The sequence below is a fragment of the Hesperophylax consimilis genome, chromosome 10 (assembly GCF_061612785.1).
Source record: "Hesperophylax consimilis isolate HC1 chromosome 10, BYU_Hcon_1.0, whole genome shotgun sequence".
NCBI lineage: Eukaryota > Metazoa > Arthropoda > Insecta > Trichoptera > Limnephilidae > Hesperophylax > Hesperophylax consimilis.
This window is the reverse complement of record NC_142845.1, coordinates 26,498,787-26,519,460: the sequence shown is the minus strand read 5'-3', so window position 1 is coordinate 26,519,460 and position 20,674 is coordinate 26,498,787. Positions and strand designations below refer to the sequence as shown.

The window sequence follows — 20,674 nt, the reverse complement described above, 5'->3', positions numbered from 1 at the left end:
TGTTTATTTTAATTCTTTTATATATCGACACAAATAGACATCTATAATTTTTGCAATCTTTTGTTTATTTTGAATATCTACTTATGTGAGACTTCTTATCATTTTTACCAATGTATCTTATTTTATTATACGCTTTTGTTGTAACATTTTATTTTTTTTCATTCTATTTTGTTTTTTCTATTGTTTTAATTTTGAAGAATTTATAATAACTGCGATACTCAACTATTAAACTAGAATGTAAACGTCTATTAGGTGTAATAAATAAATTAACAAATAAATAAACAACACAAAATATTTCTTACTTTTCTAGTGAAGTTTCTACGTTCATAGTGAATTAATTAATTAATTACAGCATCTGTGGTTTAGAGATAAGACTCTCGACTCGCAATCCGAAGCCCGTAATCTGACGGTCAAACCCGGCGTGCGCAAATAAATTTTTATTTGTTTGTGTTATTTCACAATTAATACATTAAACATAATATAAAGTGTGTTTGCAGCACGTTCCAGAGTGAAATATACTCTCAGTATCGCCCTGGTGTGTGACCACCATTCCGAATGGAAACGTTATTTCCAAGCTTTTGCCGTGTTTGGTGACCAGATATAAATAGCCAGGTACTTTTCTACATTTCTCTTCCTCATCTTCTTCCCCTCCCCAATACCTTCACCCTAGTACTCAGATTGGGGATGCCACAGTCTCGCTGTTCCAGACGGGAGCGGTTGAGACTCTTGTGCGGTATATAAAAAATATATGTATATATATATTTATGTTTTATTTTTTTGACATCCAGAAACACACCAGACCTGACAACAAACTGTCTATTGATAGTGAGAAGTTTGAATGAATATCTTGTTGCACCTTGTATACAAACGTACCTACTGGGCGCAGGCGTGCGACAATTTTTTTACAACGATATCCTTAGTAAAAATGTATCATTTCATAACGCGCCAGTTCGCTCCATTGCAGAGGGCGGTTGGACATTTTTAGGTCGGGATATCAATTTACCGTCCACTGTAAACCATCTTACAAAAATGTCCACCCGCGCAAGGCGCTTTTTAGTTCTGAGTGCTAAGTGGCAACGTTGTAAATGAACTGAATGTTGCCAAATCTGGCGTTTTGCTTCACCAAGGACTCAAACAATACATAAAAATGTACAAATTTGCCAACGGCCATGAGGACGCAATACTATCGACGAAATGCGTGGACGCAGCACGGCCGTCGTTATGTATACAAAATAATATCTACTCGTGATTGGTCACGAGGATACAATACCATCGACGCAGAACTTCTGTCGTTACGTATTCAATATAATAATATCTGTTTTTATATTTAACTTAATTAGTTCAACCTCAAATTGCAATATTTTAACTAATGAGTTAAACATATTAATACCATTAAGTTCAAAATAAAAATATTTTTTTTATTTTTATTTCTTAACATCTTAGTGTTACAATATTTACAACATAATATTAAATAATATTTAAATCACTTTTCTGATAAGTAAGATGCTTGTGCTTAGGAGAGGACAACAATATATTTTTACATATTTATATTGCAAATATTATTACAAAAACTATTAATAGCGTTACAAGAAAATACAATAAAAGTAATAAAAACAGGTTAGTTATAAATAATACCAAGGAATGATAAGCAGAAACATAATATGTGGAGTTTATTAAGCAGAATTGATTTGAAAGTACCTACACGGCACACACGCTCATGTAATCTAGTAAAATAAAAATGCTTTTCTTAGAAGAATATGTTCAACATATGTATAATAACATTCTCTCTGATTCTATCTTCAATGTAACCAAAATAAATATAAAAACTATATTAAAAATGTATTAAACGTGTACCAAACTGCATAAAATGTTATTATATTATGTAATGACATATATTATGTAGTATTACGTTATAATAATTTTCTGTTTTAATAATCTCCTGTTATAATAATCTCCAGTTAAAATAATCTCATGTTATAATAATCTCCCTCTTGAATAACGTTATATTTTTTACAAAATGAAACAATACTATGTTTTAAACCACTTTATATTTATTTTATACAATATTTGGGTTCAATCCAAACCGGTCGACGAAATATAAATTAAAATAAAGTGGTTTAAAACAAAGTATTTGTTTCATTTTGTATAATGTCAAGCCACTAAGTGTTTGCTTTCTTCGATAAATTTAATATTTTTTAGTTCTTGTAAGTATAGTTTTTAAATTTTTACATACATAATAGAATAGAATATTGCGGAAATCTGCAATTGGTTTCTCAGTTAGGTAAATTACACGTGTATAAATGAACCACATTATAAACTATTGATTTCCCTGAAATAAAATAAATAAATAAATAATTTAAAACAATAAGAAAATTTATTAGGTGGTATTAGAGAATTTTAAATTGTTTTTTTTTTGTAACTGTCATAATTTTCCTCAGATATATCCAGGAGTAATTTATTGAATAATTTTATACCGTTAAATAAATAATGATGTTTTGCTGTTGTAGTTCGAACAAGTGGTACGGTTAGTCCTCCAATATAAATAATTATTTAGCTTAAAATTAATTATGGAATATTATTTTTATCAAATAAATCTTTATGTAATTGAAGTTCTTAATGTACGAGTATTTTTGTCATAAATTTTTGTGAGAAGGGGAACCGGGAAACCTTGGAAAACATTTATTGTTGGATAGTTTTTTAAATATGATTTTTATTAATATTTTTTGAATTGTCACAAGTGGACGTAGGTATGATTTATACGCACCCCCCCCGCAAACCACGATTTCATATTGTAGTAGTGTAGAATGTGCAAGTGCAAAATAAATACCTTTAAGTATTTTTAATGATACAGTATTTCTAAGTCTAAAAAACACAAAGATGAGTTTTCTCATTCTGTCTACTGTGGAGTTTATTTGACTTTTCCATTTGATGTTATTATCGATAATTATTCCAAGATGTTCACAGCCTAAGCACCCTGATCAAGTTTCTGAAAGAATCGCTTGGGTACCTACTGGACTATAAGGGTATAATAGAGCTATGTATTCGATACATGCGATTATATTAATTGGCTAATTATTTAGATTCATTAATTGACAAACAGTTTGCGTTACATATTGGTATTTCGTTAACATTGATATCAGTAAATTTTTCTTTAGCATAGACTACAATTCCACTACTTTTATTTTTGTGATAATTTGTGACATATTGTTTGTAGTTTGGAATACTTGGTATATTTTTATGTATTGCATGCGAGTGTGCCTCGGATAGTATTAAAAAATCTGGTTGTGGACATAATGTTAAATACATAGGTATACCAGAAGTTCGTCCATGTTTCAAATTATACTCCTTATGTTTAAGTGCAAGATTGTTAGTAGATTTATTATATTGTTCTAGATTTTAGTGCATTCGCTGTATGTTTCACATACGTATTCTTCTATATTTTGATTTTTTGTTGATTTCATTTAAGTTAAAGTTTTCATTGCATTTATGAAGGTGTGATAAAATATATAGTTATAATTCTATAAATATATTAATAATAATCCTCACAATTTGTGTTACGATATTCTTGCTAGATTTCAATTCATATCTTGAGGTTTTTATTTTATTCTATAAGATTTATTTTATATTCAGATAATATTCGGGAACTTATAAATTGTTTGTTTAATTAACAACAATATTTAATTTAAAATAAAACAATAACTTTGTAAACACCACTTTTATTTTTTATACTTTGTGCCGACCGGGTTTCGCTCCCAAAAAAAAACGCTTTTTCTTTAAAAATAAACAACAACGGACGCAATACTACCAACGTAATGCGTAAACGCATCACGATCGTCGTTATGCATTAAAAACTACGCAGGATGCTTCTTAGTTCTTAGTGTCAAGCGGCATCGTTGTAAATTAACCCAACGTTGCCAAATCTGATGATTTACTCAACCAAACGCTCAAATAATTTATAAAAATGTACTCGTGAATGGCCATGGGGACGCAGTACTATCGAAGTAATGCGTGGACGCAGCAAAATCGTCGTTATGCATTAAAAACCACGCAAGACGATTCTTAGTTCTGAGTATCAAGCGGCATCGTTGTAAATTAACCAAATGTTGCCAAATCTGATGATTTACTCAACCAAACGCTCAAATAATATTTAACAATGTACTCCGAATGGCCACGAGGACGCAGTACTATCGACGTAATGCGTAGACGCAGCAAGACCGTCGTTATGTTTTCATAATAATATTTCAACGTGATCGGCCAGGGGACGCAATACTATCAAAGTAATGCGTGGATGCAGCATAACTGTCGTTGTATATTCAAAATAATATCTACTCGTGATCGTTCACTGGGACGCAATACTATCGACGTGATGCATGGAAGCATCATGATTGTCATTATGAGTTAAAAATAGTATATTCTCATGAGCGGCTACGGGGACGCAGTACTATCGACGTAATGCGTGGACGCAGCACGACCGTCGTTATGTATATAAAATAATATCTACTCGCAATCGGTCTTGAGGACGCAATACTAACGATGTAATGCGTAGACGCAGCATGATCGTCGTTATGTATCGAAAATTATATTACTTCTTGGACGCGGCAAGATCGTAGAAATGAATAAAAACATACACTGCTCGATATATACATCGTGTAGCAAACCTGTCGGCAAAATGTCAAACGTTCAATATTCGTTTCCAGACATTCTGAGACATTTTTTGCTTCCACAAAAATTTTTGCCATACGATTCTACATGGGGTAAGCATCGTTCTGGCCAATTTTGAGGTCAAAACATTGTAGCGTCCGTATATCGGACGCTGTAAGTCGGTGGACGCTGCAATGCTATGGAGTTTTTAGGGGTCGGACGCAACAAATGTAGCGGGATATATATATATCAGCTATTGATTTTTCTCCGTGTACTTCCTTCCGTCTCACAACACAACAACCCGAATTGGTGATGCCATGGTCTGTCTGGCTGCAAACAGTTGAGACACTTGTGCCGTATTAGCATGAAGAAAAAACAATAATTTGTAAAATGTTTCGTTAGCCAATAAATCGATTTGCTTCACATTATTGACATTTTTCTCCTGTACCGAACTCTACACATTATTGGGAAAGTTTTCGCGGTGGAATATTTTTTGGGTCAATCCCAACTTTGAATTTGATTTCTTTGAAAGCCGCGTATTTTACAGTGATCCAATTACGTTAAACCGCGGTGTTTTGTATTCCGATGCGTCGAATAATATCCTTTGTTTTCAGTTGTCTTTTACGGGCATATAAACAAACATCGGCTTAAAAGACAAACAACGGCCTTTCCAAAACATGACGTGACAAAAACAACATTGTCAGATACAAATTCAACATCTACGTTGCAATAATTACTTACGTGCTACTGGAAATACAAAGCGAAAACCAAACAGAAAGATAAATATGTATCTAGTGTTTGTATAACCTAGTTCATGTTAAATAGTGCACGTTGTTCATAAAAAGGGCTGACAGATTACGCTATAACTTCAAAGCGTTTTATATGTATAACTCCTTATTGCTCGCCATACAATCCCATACAGACCTGTCACACCTAAAAAGACGATGTGTTATAAGTGTGGGCGTGGCATGCGCTGTGATCTGCTAGCCAGGCTATATTTGAAAATTATGCGACCCCCTCTCCTACCTACGGCAGGAGAAGAGGTCAGAACAATTTACGGAGCGCCGTAATTACGCGGCTGTTATCTGTCAAAGTGAAAAATCCCATACAAAGAAATGATATTCGACGGCAGTTCCCCAATTGATTTCACCCCCTCCTTTGAGTAAGATTATAGAGTAGTGTGTCACCCCAACAATAATACGTTTATGCCACGCCCAATTTATGCGCGCATAATATAGCGTAATGTGTTTAAGGCTTTATCAGCCGTTTATAAAGCACATATTATATGAACTCGATGCAAGTGGTAGGTAGAGGCCCCATTGAGTTATATTATATATAGCCTTAAAAGTTTTGGCGTCTATTCTTGAAAGACAATTAGTTTAATTCGTATACGCTTTTTGCAAAAAGCGTACAAGATTCTTGTATTTTGCTAGTCGACAATACAACGAATGGTTCAATGTGGTCCTTACGTTATTGTTATTGAACTTATGTTATTGGTATTGAATCCTTGTACATGTACAGAACAAGACTCTTGTATATTATACGTTGATGCCTTATGTGATAAGCTAGTCGACAATACAACGATTGGTTCAATTTGGTCATTACGTTATTGTTATTGAACTTATGTTATTGGTATTGAATCCTTGTACATGTACAGAACAAGACTCTTGTATATTATACGTTGATGCCTTATGTGATAAGCTAGTCGACAATACAACGAATTTTTATTGAGATAATGACTTTTCTTGTGACAAATTGAATGCCTCATTTAATTTTTTTTTTAAATGTTACATGAATATTATACTTTCACAGTTCACAGAACTACTAGTTCTATTCTACGACGGATTACAGTAATAATACAAATAGCGGTTGGAAATTTCGAGTATTTCGAGTAGGTCGAGTATAACGAGTATTCCTGTTAGATATTTGTTGAGAGATTCGAGAGTTGCACACCAGTACTTCAGATATCCATTCTTAGGGATCTTTACTAATATGAGACTTACGTACGTTTCGCAATTAATACTGCAAAATCAGTATTTCGAATTTTGTCAAATTGTTGATAAACTCTTAATAAATCCCTAATATATCTGAACACGTGTTCATGCAGGTGCATTGTCTTGAAAATATATAATGACGAAATGCGAAAATATTAGGATTTTCACTAACACGTGTTCCGACATTATATATAGTATATATATGATAATATAATAAAGTTTAACAGGAAATCTATTCATTCATTTATTAAGGCCTGCAATCCCTTTTTAAACAGATTACGAATAATTTGAAGAGATTCTTAATAAATTATCAATACTCATTTTTCTCATTGTGCCTTCCTAAATTTGTATCATTTTCAGTAAGGGGTCATTTTGTTGTGAACAGAGATGTGCTTTATTTCAAATAAATCCATTTCAAATGGAAATGCAAAATGGGTATTTTCCATTTTGCATTTTAAATGCTTTTCTAAAAACCATTTTGCATTTTGCATTTTAAATGCTTTTCTCAATGCATTTCCATTTTAAATGCTTTTTTGCAACATTCTTCCTACTATCTCCATTCATCTGTTTTTCATAAGCCCCAAATATCACTCGGTCCTCAACCTCGCTATGAGAGATAATTTACATTTGTCAAGTTGCTCCCTGGTAGGAGCCCTGACAATTGAGTGATACCATTAAAAAAATACTGATTCAAATACTGAAAATGGGGCCATGACGATGTAATATTAAATGTTAGATATTAGTTTCTATGTTTTTACGTTGGCAACATTAATCCCGCGCAAATTTTTTATGGTTTTATAATCTGTAGTCGTGGTGTTATTGGATTTACCATCATGTAATATGTTTGTTCTACATTGATGTCCATTAAATGACAAAATTGTTTAAAAATTCTATAATTATTCTAATTGTTTGACCTGAGAAACCATTTTGCATTTTCAATGCATTTTGAAAATAGGTATTTTGCATTTTGCATTTCAAATGCTTTTCTAAAAACCATTTTGCATTTTGCATTTTCAAATGGAAAAGTTTTTACCCATTTCCATTTTGCATTTCAAATGGTTTTGGGTACCCATTTTGCACATCTCTGGTTGTGAACTAAATTATTTCGAAAACATACATTTTTACCGTGTTATTAATCACTGTATTTTATTTTTGTTATTTTTTGTACTCCATTCAAATTTCAACTAAGTAGGTATATATATATTTATAAGCTAAAAACTACACCTTCTAGGAGGCAGGTATATATATTTATAAGTTAAAAACTACACCTTCTAGAAGGTAGGTATAAATATTTATTAGCTAAAACTACACTTTCTAGAAGGTAGGTATAAATATTAATATACTAAAAACTACACCTTCTTGAAGGTAGTTATAAATATTTATAAGCTAAAAACTACACCTTGTAGAAGGTACGTATATATATGTATATTTATAAGCTAAAAACTACACCTTCTAGAAGGTAGGTATATATATTTTTAAGCTAAAAACTACACCTTATAGACGGTAAGTGTAAACTTTTATTGATTTAATTTTCGGCCACTGTTTTCTGGCAATTTCACTTATTTTTAATTATAATTATAATTCAAGAACGTTCTGCGAGGCTTCTGAATAAATTAACCTTAGTTACGTTTGTATTGCTCCACTTGAATATACCTATTCCATAGTATAGGGCTGTAGTTGTGGATATCTATCTGATAATATATCGTAAACCCCGCGGTCGCCGGGTTAGGGCTCCTTCACACAAGAAAATTTCCTTCTCCTTGCCTTTTTATCACCGGCAATTTTATTTTCGTTTCATTATACTTTTGATTTGGAAATAGTCGCTTTGATTTGGAAATATTCACGTTGACTTGGAAATATTCGCGATGACTTGGAAATAGTCACATTGAATTGGAAATAGTCACGTTGACTTAGAAATAGTCGCGTTGACATGGAAATAGTCGCGTTGTCTTGGAAATAGTCACGTTGACGCAAATTCCACAGAAGAAAAAACTGTGCAAGTTTCATGAAGCACACGGAGAAAAATTACTATTGCTGATTTATTAGTAATACTTTCAAATTATTGTTTTCCTGATAAACTTTTAGTAAATTACGAATATTTTATCATGATGTTCGTGTGTTCACGAAATTCCGAATATTTTTGCGTTACAACGAAAGTTATTTGTTTCGTTATGATATTATCAAGGCAAATCGATTAAACATTCTTCAATTGATGTTTTATTAATGAGGCCTGTTAATTTGTCATGAGGGCAAGATTCGATTTCATTCCGTGCAGAGCTTACCGTGAAGAGTTTTTACTGTTTCAAACACGGCTCAGATAATCTGCTTAGTTACCTTCAGTTTATCTGTAGGTTTTTGATGTGAGAACCGCACAAGAGTCCCAATTGCTCCCAACCGTCTGGAGTCAGTGACACCATGGCATATCCAATTGTTGTGAGACTGAAGATTGTGGGGAGTGAAATGAGATCGAAAGAGGAAGGTGGGGAATTACTAGGCTATACAGGTCACCAAACACGGCTAAAGTCATTTCAAGCATCGTTTCGATTGTCGGTCTTTCACCAAGGCGATACTGACGTCCTAATTTCGGCATTTTAAAAGACAGTAAACCGCTGATAGTTAATTTGATCTCCGAACTCGATTTATTCGAAAACGAAAGCTCAAATAAAAAAAAGCTATTCCCAAAAGCTATTAAACACAAAAACGACTCCAAAAATGATATAGATTCCCGCTTGTTCCACTACCATGTTTCCAGACACCATGTATAAGGAATTCTAACATCAACTTTGTCTGTTATTCTCAATCAGCCAACAAAGTGATATACTGATATTTTCATTTTATTGTTTTATTTATCGTCAAAAAGTGTTTACTTTTAAAGAACACAGTGAGGACGGACCGTTAGTAATGGAAGTGACCGTAGAGCCCGTCCTTTTTCAGTCGTTCCTATGAAAAGTTGCGCTACGGTTCTCACCAAACTTTCGATAAGAGAAAATAACTTACACTTCATTCAGTCCCAAGCAATAGCTCTTTTATAACTTGACTGTGACGGTAAAGAATTATCTTCAAAAAGTGTTGTCAGCGTTGATTTTCTTGTGATATTTAAAAGCTCCCTGAATAGATTCAACTGTAACCAAAAAAATTTGCTATAATTTAGAGACTTGTGGTTATTTTAAGCTCGGTATTGCGTTTTATTCGGACTTATATTCGAAAACAATAAAATTTGATTTTAATTGTTTATTAGATTCCTAATTCATGAAAATTGTGACACAATTAACGGAGTTTGATTCCATAAACGGTGGTGCTAAATATTAACCCATTCTCCCAGATGTGAAATATTGTTAATTTATTAAAAATCTAGTCAAATTATTCGTTTTCCTGTTAAAAATATGATTGGAGGCATACAACGAAAGATTTGATAAATTTCATAAAAAAATATCAGTAAAATATGAATATGTTATAAGGATGTCGGAACACGTGTTCTTAAACATAATAATACTATCGCATCTCGCCCATTCGGACAAGGCCATCTGCGTGAACACGTGTTCATGGTCATGCAGTAAAATTTTTATCTTGATAAAAAAAACCGTACTCATTTTGCCCATGTACTTACAAATTTGATTTGAGATTTTTATAGTCAATAGAATTATAGTGGTTTATTTTTGGGGTATTTAACTTTTCGTACAGCATTACAGTTACCATCATCAGGTGACGATGACGATGGACACTGTAATGCTGTTCGAAACGTTGACTAAAGAAGGAGGTAGACGGCATAATACCCCAAAAAAAACATTATAATATTTTAAAATTATTTTATTTTTTATTTAAAGTTGTGTGAATATGTTGTTATTTTTTCATTCCTTCGTAATTTTCGTAATTCAAGTATTTGGGCAGTTTTTTTAAAAATAAATTATTTAAATTTTTTTTTCGCTTTTCGTAACAAGTTCTTACAGATTAAATAAAAATCACATGACAGCCGTTTTACCCTTTCAAACTGGCTAAATTAAATAAAATAATTTGTGTGTTTTAACTAATTTAGAATTTCAATTTTAATTTGTGATATTCCTTGAAATACTTCTTGACGATCATGAAAAATGTATGTTTCTGATTTCTCTTATTTAATAAATCACAACAAAATTTCCTCTGAAATCATAAGATTTGTAAGTAGTTAAATACCTATGTTATACAATTTATCCAAAGAAACGTCACTATATCAATGACAATTCTTTTGTTTTCATACTTTCTACAGGCAGGTAGAAACCGTAATATTGAATAAATGCGAAAAGAAAGTCAAAATAAACACGACGATCTCACTTTTGAAAAAATAATCTTTACTGAGCCGTTAAAACGGCCATCATTCTGAAACGAAAACGGTGCATACAAAAAAAAATTACAGACAGACGAAATGCAAAACGGTCGAGTTAAAACAGAACTTTGCTACGTTCATTACAAAAAAAGAGAAAATTCTTGTATCACTTAAATATAGCGACTACTGGCGTTTTAGAATTTACCACTTTAGTTTTTTATATTTCTTATTATATTTTTCATAAAAAAGTTTTTCTAGTAACCTTACAGTTAGTAAATTATACAGTTCAGTTAGTCGTCGGACGGTTAATCCATAACGGGCGCCTTTGATTGAAATTGATTAATACGGTTTTGAAATTTTACAATGTTGTTATGTGTTTTTTTAACTCTCCATTATGCAACCACAGATAATCTGTATGAAGAATTCAAAATATTTTTGCCATTGATTTTTAGAATTTCGGGTAAAAATCAACTGTAATATAATTTATAATATTTTCTCCGCATATTAGTATTGTGTGGTTGACTTCTCCATAACCTCAATTATCCTCAAAATGACGATCCATGATAATCCTGCAAATAAATTCGACGACCTCCGTGGTTGAGGGGTAAGGCTTTAGACTTGCAAGTTGGAGGTCGTGGGTTCAAATCCCGGCGTGCACAACTAAATTTTATTTGATTCTTTCGTGTTATTTCACAAATTACTCTTGTACCCCGGTGTAAGACCACCATTCAGATTTGAAATATTTCTTGAAATGGCTTTGGCCGTGTTTGGTGACCATATCTGAATAGCCAGGTACTTCCACCTTCCTCTTCTCCATCTCCTTCTCCCCACTACCTTCAGCCTCACAACATTGGAGCCTCAATTGGAGATGCCATAGTCTCACTGGCTCCAGACGGTCGAAAGCAGTTAGAAATTCTTGTGCGGTTTCACATTAAAAAAATTAAGTGCGATAAATCGAAATTAAAATTTCGTCATAATATTAATAATATTTTGCAATCAAATTCTAAACTCCACATTCTAATTACACAACTCGACATTTTCGAAATCAACTGCAATATAATATTGAATAATTGCTCTACTTAACTATGCATTTTCCTAATCAACGGCTATATAATATTGAATAATTTACTAAACTTGACTTTACATTTTCAAACTGTAATCAACTGCAATATAATATTGAATTATTGCTTTTCGTAATCTACTACAATCATTGATGTAATAATTAGTCAATGACTGCAATATAATATTGCATAATTGCTTTTCGTAATCAACTGCAATATAATATTGCATAATTGCTTTTCGTAATCAACTGCAATATAATATTGAATAATTGCTTTTCGTAATCTACTGTAATCATTGTTGGAATAATTAGTCAATGACTGCAATATAATATTGCATAATTGCTCTTCGTAATCAACTGCAATATAATATTGAATAATTATTGCTTTTCGTAATCTATTGCAATCATTGTTGTAATAATTAGTCAATGACTGCAATATAATATTGCATGATTGCTTTTAGTAATCTACTGCAATGTAAATTGAACAATTACTATACTTAACTTCACATTTTCGTAATCAACTGCAGTAAATTATTGAATAATTGCTTTTCCTAATCTACTGCAATATAATATTGAATAATTGCTTTTCGTAATCTACTGCAATATATTCAATATATTGAATAATTGCTTTTCGTAATCTAATTAACTTATGTACTTGTATCTCTTGTTTACTTACTTACTTACTCTCTAATGTCATTTCACAATCAAATGCCACATATATTTGTAATTCTTTTTTTAAAATATTTCTACGATTTTAACTGTGACATGTTATCATTGTTTATGGTATATTTATACCGTTGATATTAAATAAATAAATAAATAATCTACTGCAATATAATACTGAATAATTGCTTTTCGTAATCTACTGCAATATAATTTAACCCTTTGTTAATTCCACATCTTCCAAATCAACTGAAATATAAGTCGTAATAATTTCATAACAGATTTTATCATTTTGCTCTCAACTTTCACATGAAACTTCGCCACATATTATATTACAAAGTATTTCGCGATCGAAATCAACTGCGATATAATTAAAAATACCCAAATGCGGAGCTCATAAAATCACATCAAAATACCCACAACATTGAACAAGTGATAAAATCAGAATCGCTTAATTTATTCATACTGATACATAAATTCGTCCAGTGGCGTGACAAGTGTTTAGGTTGGCAGAAGGGTAAAAGTATTGCGCACCGCCCCCTGGGCTAGAACTGGGTGCCAGATGAGTTTGGAGAAGGTGATCAAGTATGATGGACAATGTCTGATTCGGAAGAAGATGTTGATTTGGAGAGACAAATTAAAATTTCGCTGGTTGGCGAGCCGTCCACAGGAAAAGTAAGTTAATAATATTTTTTTTTTTTACAAATTCATGCATGTTTAAGTAGACTGGTGGCTTTTCTTATAGTTATTCTTGCATTTATATTATTTATTTTCAAAAAAAAAAAATTCCCTAAATATCTAATCATTAATATTGAATCATCCATAAGTGCGACTAAGACCGAATGAATTCAATGAATCATTTCAGTCCGGTGATGTATATAAATCCATCCCAAATATTAAACTGAATTATTGCATTGCGCCATCGTAATCATTATCGAGCGACGATTCCTTGTGATTATTAACATGTCTGTTTCTGTCATGTCTTGAATAAATTCGACACCAATAATGCTAAAATACCCTCCACACAGCATCCCCAAAGATGGTCTAGGACCTGAAAGATATTTTTTTATTGGCCTCCTGTGTGGATTTAATCTAAAAAATTCAAAATAGATTTAAAAAAATTATGCTTCAGAGAATTACAGGATGCAGCAAAACTTTAATGCAGTTTTGAAGGACTATTAAAAAAAAAAAAGTGCAACTTTTAAAATGAACTTTAATTTGTGTTATTCAAGTCCTGAAGATGATGGATCAGAAAAATGATGGCCCCCATCAGCGGCGATACATTCGATTTCTGAAGTTTTTGGCCGCATTTTTGCACATCTCGACGGGTATGGTACTCCCGAATCGATCCTTGAGTTCTTCCAAGGTATGAGGCCGATGTTTAAAAACATTTTCAGGTAGCTCCACAGGAAGAAGTCGCAAATGCTCAAATCAGGAGAGCACACGGGCCACCCACATCAACCCTCAGAGAGATGAGGCGCGCAGGGAACATCTGTCGCAGTTTCGTCATTGAAACTCAAGCAGTATGGGCCGCAGCACCGTCCTGTTGAAACCAGAAGCCTCCCAGATCTGTTTCAAAGATGATCAAAAAAAAATCCAAGATGGAAACATAGTATTGATCGACAGTCAGGGTTCGTCCATTCTCCTTCGAAAAAATAAGGCCCAATCACCCCAAATTTGGAAATTGCACACCAAACGGTCACTTTTCGGGATTGAAGAGGTCATGGGTTATTTTCAGCCCAGTACGGAAATTTTTTAACCGAAGTGCATCTGTAAGGCTCGCTGGGTGGCGAAGAAAGAACGGCCATTTTCAAGAAACGTGAGGACGGCGAACCCCCGGTATTGTCCGGACCAAACTCGCGATGAGACCAATCCCAGCTTTCTACCCCCACCAAACAGGATGTACCGGCCCTTCAAAACTGCACCGTCTGTTTTGCTGCACCCTGTATTTGAAAAAGAACTTATCCAATCTTAATTTAGTTAACATTTCCTTTGAAAGGGTTAATTTCTTATTCCACTAATTATTGAGATGCATCAACTACAATAAAAAAATAATAGTTTCTCAGAGGATTAATATTTTTATTAAACTTTTTTCCTTACAAAATTCAATTAATTAACAAAACTGTCATCAATGATTTGTTTCCAGAGTATGCTATGCGCGCGTTACCTAGGCCTCCAGTGGGGCGGGCTAACGCAGGGGGCCGATGTGTTGTTGGGGGAGTGTCCCCCCCCACGCCCCGCACGCCCCCCCGTGCCTCTCAAGCTGTGCGACGTGGCCGGCACGGGCCGAGACTCGCCCATGCTGGCTAACTATATATACGCATCGCACGTTAGTATTCATTTTAACTCGTCAAAAGGAAAAATCGGGAGTGAACTTTCACTCTTTGCCAAGATGTACTCCTGGTATCTTATGCCTCTCTCCATTCATTTTGGGTTTTAGTTTCCTGTGGTTAGTGGGATTTTGTCTGTCACTAAAAGGGACTTGAGTAATTCTGTGTGGAACGCTGATTCTGAATATACAAGTTTTATTGTATATAATTAGTATAATTACACATAGAATTAATAAATCGTCATTTAACCCATTGGCCTCCGAATTGTTTAGCTAAAAACTTGTCCTTCACATCCGAATTAATTTTGTACCAAAAGTTTTAAATCTGCAGTGGTGTACTAAATCTTACATAACTTTTAAACTAAACATGCAAACGAAACAATTTTTTTTCATTTCCTTGTGCATTGAATCAAGGTATGTAAAAAATATATGCAGTGTTTAAAAAAATAATAATAACATGATTAAACGAGGATATAAAAATATTTTTTTTATAAAAACCTTTTTTTTTTTCTTTTTTTTATAATCGGATTAAGAAACGTTGTACATTAATCATACTTATTACCATAATATATATTTTTTCAATTTGGGCTGATGTTAGCCGCCCACCACGCGTTTTACGAACAAGCTTGTCAATTCCCGAACCACACGCCATTTTGAAAAAATTCAATTATGCTGAAATATAACAAAATTTCAATCGTAAATTTCAGGAAAAAACTGTACCAAAGGAGTCCTGACAATGACTACGAAACGAATGCTTAATTATCTACAGAGCGATTGGCATTTAAAATTTTAAACACAGATGTCAATAATGTATCCCTTTTTCGTTTTTAAGCCGACAGACATCAGACCCTCCGGGACGATTTATTTCATTCACAATCTAACTGATAGTGAATGAAATAAATCATAGATATTTCTCTATTATTTAACATTTTCATACAAAAAAATCCAATGCATTTTGCTTCCAGATAATACTCCTAGTGTACGATATCACCAATCTGCAGACCTTTGAGCGCCTTGGACTCTGGCTGGAGAGCGTCTCGGACATCCTGGCGGGATCGGAGCCCGTGCCGCTGCTGGCCGTGTTTGGAAACAAAAGCGACCTGGAGCACCAGCGCGCTGTGCGGCTCGGATGTGTCAATGACTTTGCCACCGAGTTCGGGTGCCTGAACTTCAGCGGGTCTGCCAGGACCGGGGAGAATGTTAGTTTTATATGTTTGAAACATAAAATCTTACAATCTTTTTTACAGCGTATTAGAATGGTCATTCCGCTTAACACTCCGTTGTAACCTCTCCCTCTCTCTCAAAAACAAAGCATGTACATGGAAAGAACGATTAATAACTTTTTGACATTGATAACAGACACAAGGGAGATGTACAAGGACACAAGGGTATGAAATCACATGCACAAAAGTGTCGCCAACATCGTTGGTTTCAACCCATACAAATCACATCTAAACACAGTGGCGCCCCGCTTTTGTTTCTACCTACACATCAAGTGCATAGTTTTCATTGGCTTAGCCGCTTCGTAACTCGGCAACTGTCGGCACGCCTCCATACCATATTTATTATACATAACTAAACTGCGTCAGTGTCAATCTTTTGTATTTGTTAACACATTTTGATCGGGCAGTTTTCGGCCGCGTACTAGTGCTGGTAACGGGTGATTTTTCGCGTAATTTCGCGCTAACATAGCCCTCTAGAAAAATTGCGATAACTTCAAAAATATTTGTTTGATTTCAATAATTCTTTTTGCAAATTATTTATTTTATTTCATTTTATTTTATTATATTTAGAAATGTATTCTTCATCGTTAAACTAGTGCAGAATTTCACATAAAGTAGGAAAGTTTTGAAAAAAATAATATTTTTTTTTACATAACATCCTTTATTTTACAAATTATACACAAAAATTATTTCTAAATCTAAAATAAAAATTATTATTGCATGGCTACAACCCTACAGACGCTATATAGCGAAAACTCAAGTATATTGCAACCCGTATTTTAATGTGACCCGCGCTCCACTAACAATCTATCAAAAACGTATAAATACGTGATCCGCTCTCTAGCATTAATTTGCTAAAAACGTATTAATACGTGATCCGATTACAATGTGTTAAGTGATAAATTAAAGATGTCCACTGACTCGGTATAATTATTTCCCTTCACAAGTATTCTGGGCAATGAGGGATACATATGGTAGTTAATCCCAGAATTTCTACCCTGAAATAAATCCCAACTGCTGTTATTATTTAGTGGAATCCAAAAGCTTACCAAGCAATTCTGGAACACCAAATGCATAATTTAGAATTTTATATAGAAATGCCAAGTCAGTGAAAATCCTCCTGTCTGACAATTTAAACATATTCAGATCATTTACAAGAGTGTTGTAGTTCAACAAAGTTGCTGGAATTCCCATTTTAAACCTTAGAAAACGTAATAATTTATTTTGTTTATATATATGTAAAACCATGTATGATCGTGTGAGAAATGTGGAGATCCCAAAGAGTGCAAGGCTAATGTAAGCGTAATGAGTAAGATTAAGAAAGGGACGCTTTGATGGTTTGGGCATGTAGAGCGAATGAGCGAAGAAAGGAATGTAAGGAGGTTATATGATGCACATGCGAATGGTAGCAGAAGTCGGGGACGCCCGAGTAAGACATGGCACGATCGAGTGAATCAGATACTCGAGTCGGGTCATGTCAAGATTCAGAATAATAGAAGAGTATGTATGTGAATGAGGCATGAAACGGAATGATGGTTAGTTAGTTTGTTAGTTAGTTGTACATCTGATACAGAAAAATTATAAGTTGCAGTACTAGGCGAAATAATGTATGCAAGGTATTGGATATTATTCTATTATATTATTTTTCACTATTTTTTATATCTTTGTTTTTATATCTATGGTTGGAGAGGTTGCCGTTACGTACATCGTTTTTAAAAAATGGGGGAGAAGTTACAACAGTGGTATCAGCGATAAGCCTTTAGTTACCAATATATTTGTCACTTCATCACATTCAAGAGTACCCAACTGACAATCATGGATAGGATCACAGATTTCACATTTAACTTTCAATCCACTGAAATCAGCAATTCAATGCTGAAACAACCTTTATACTAATTTCTTCATTTCAGATTAATGCAACAATCATATCACTGGTATCGCACGTCCTGGGGGTGCCTATCAACAAGTCACACCTTGTGAACTCTTCAATACTGAAGGCTGAATTAGCGCCCCACAACCGGCCATTGAGGAATGTACCCAACAACACACAACTCATCAGCGATAAAATCAAAGAAACCGACAAACAAACCAACGAGAATGACAAAATAGTTCGCGGAAAACAAAAATCAAAAAGGATAAAAAAAGATACAATCAAACACAATAAAAAAGTCCTGAAGGAACTTAAATGGAAAGCAACTTCTGCAGTTTGCAATTTACAATAATAATATGTAACAATTTAATATGAGTGTTTTATGTATTTTTAAAGGATTTGACAGTTTCTTCAAAGGACTCTATGTATGTCATTATTGTATTTCATTGTGTTTACAGAGTCTGGAGGTCTAGTATGGACGATATTGACAAAATCCGTCATCATTGTCAGAAAATGATTTCAATTTTTATGCAAAATAACTGGCTTATTAATGAATGGGGGTGAACTAACTAAGCTCTTAGAAAAAAATTGTTTACATGATCCATAGACGTAATTGATTTATCTAAGACGTAATCAATTGATTCGTTCCAGCTTCGAGAAATAAAAGTTGTTAGTTATGAATAATGACCTCATGAACTAATGAACTCCATTTTTAGTGTCTAAAAGTACACGCGGACTGCCGATGTTCATATTTCAATTCAACATTGTCAATTTATTAGTATTTTCAACTTTTACGTAGCCGTTTGATGTTTAGGAATGTCAATTCATATACAAATGCGCCAGTTTTCCAGCGTATTTATCGAATTCTGATTTATTGCATTATCAACATGGGTCTGGGTATCAACAGTGCGACACCATGCTCGGGAAATTGTTATAAAATCATTGGTAGTTACGCCTATCAATCTGATATTTATTTATTTATTACACGCCCTAGTGGGCTTTTCTTTAAAAAAAATACAAGCATTTTGTATCAGAGTAAACACTTAAAAATTAATACAATAAAGAAGAATGTAAACATAATGGCAAAAATGAATCCTCACGCATATAATTGAATTTAAAAGATTCAACAAAACAAAATAGTAGAAGCGGAGAAGTTATATGGGTACATAGGTCTATTTGTGTCTAGAAGAATAAAAGTGATAGAATATAAAACATTTATACTGATTAGTTTTCAAATGAAATATATCACCCAGATCAGAATATTTGTTTCCGAGATTGTGAAGTCTCGGAATCGGAGAATTTTGGTAAGCTAGTGTCCTGGTGTTATTGAAGTAAAAATTAAAAAGTATATTGTAAAGTTATCGATTTCACTGTGCTAGACCCCTGATTTGGTTTGTGTTTTGATCATTTTCAGAGATTTTTTGCACAAAGAGGTGTGTGATTGAAAAGATTATTTACACAGAAGTTCATTGTGACATGTGGGGTATATTTTGTACAAATAATAAACTATTTACTTGATTTTCATGTGTGTTTTATTATAACTACGCCGTTTCTTTTAAGAAAGATGATGTGACACTTATGTTTATAGTGTCACAATATACAATTCCCATTTTTAGAACTATGTTACACAAAACTTGTACGTAATCCAAATAATAAATACAAAATATCGCAAACCTCCATTCACAAATAAAAGAAAAATCAACAATTTTATATTCATTTCTTATTAGGATGAAAGATAGAAGATATTCATAAAAGCTCCTACGAAACGGGGATGTGTTTTTTTTTGTTATTTTAATTTTTTATATGACACCTCACAAGAACGCCCCTGTCTGTACAGTGTAAAGTTAGGGGAGCTATGTCGTGAGGCGGATTAAGATAAGGGCTGTAGAAAGGGATTGATTAATGCGGGTCTTGAAAAGGCCCAGTTTATATGATGGAGGAAAAACAGATGCCAGAAGTTAAGCCCCCACACAAAAATGAGTCGAAGAAGCGGCCCGTTCTCATGAAGCCTAAATCAACTGTGAACAGGTGTTCCGCTTGAGTATGTCGAGTTTCACGCACGTGCACCGGGGATCAATGCTGCTAGCTCCTTAAAACAGGCTCCATTAAAATACCTGTAGAACAGACTCAGCATGCCCACATTGCGTCTGTGCATTAGAGATGGCAATCGGTCTGTTAACAATGAATTGTCAACCAGACTGGCCGCCCTCCTTTGCACAGAATCAAATAGATTTATCAAGTATTGTGGGGTTCCAGCCCAGAGGTGCTCCCAACTTTAATTGCTGGGCGTTCTTGAGGTTTATACAGGGTTAGAAGCTGGTTACTATTGAAGAACCTGCTAGCCCTATACAAGACGTCCAGTTTCTTAGAAGCCAGATTTACTTGGGTTTCTATAGAGCCCTGGTACTTGAACCGGTCTGATATACTTGCTCCAACCATTTCAATTGAGTCTTTATTGGGTAGGGTGCTTTCAGTAATCCAAATGTACGTTGTATGAGAGTGTTTAACTTCATTCCTGACTATCCTTTTCCATTTGTAACTACTTATTTTTAATCAAAAATTATTATTTTGATTAGCCTTGGTAATAGTAGGCA

The 20,674-nt window shown here is 33.6% G+C and overlaps 2 protein-coding genes across 2 annotated transcripts in view; both read left to right on the top strand.

Moving 5' to 3' along the window:
- The window catches only part of RfC3 (replication factor C subunit RfC3), a 59,674-nt gene that overhangs the window by 29,940 nt on the left and 9,060 nt on the right, over positions 1-20,674 (top strand). The gene's annotated exons all lie outside the window — the stretch shown is intronic.
- On the top strand, positions 8,882-19,557 carry LOC149420544 (ras-related protein Rab-28-like). The gene is made up of 5 exons (XM_089636197.1): positions 8,882-9,680; positions 13,145-13,333; positions 14,805-14,987; positions 15,953-16,186; positions 18,121-19,557. The coding sequence occupies exons 2-5, from the start codon at positions 13,256-13,258 to the stop codon at positions 18,430-18,432; spliced, it is 807 nt and encodes a 268-aa protein (XP_089492323.1). The 5' UTR covers positions 8,882-9,680; positions 13,145-13,255; the 3' UTR covers positions 18,433-19,557.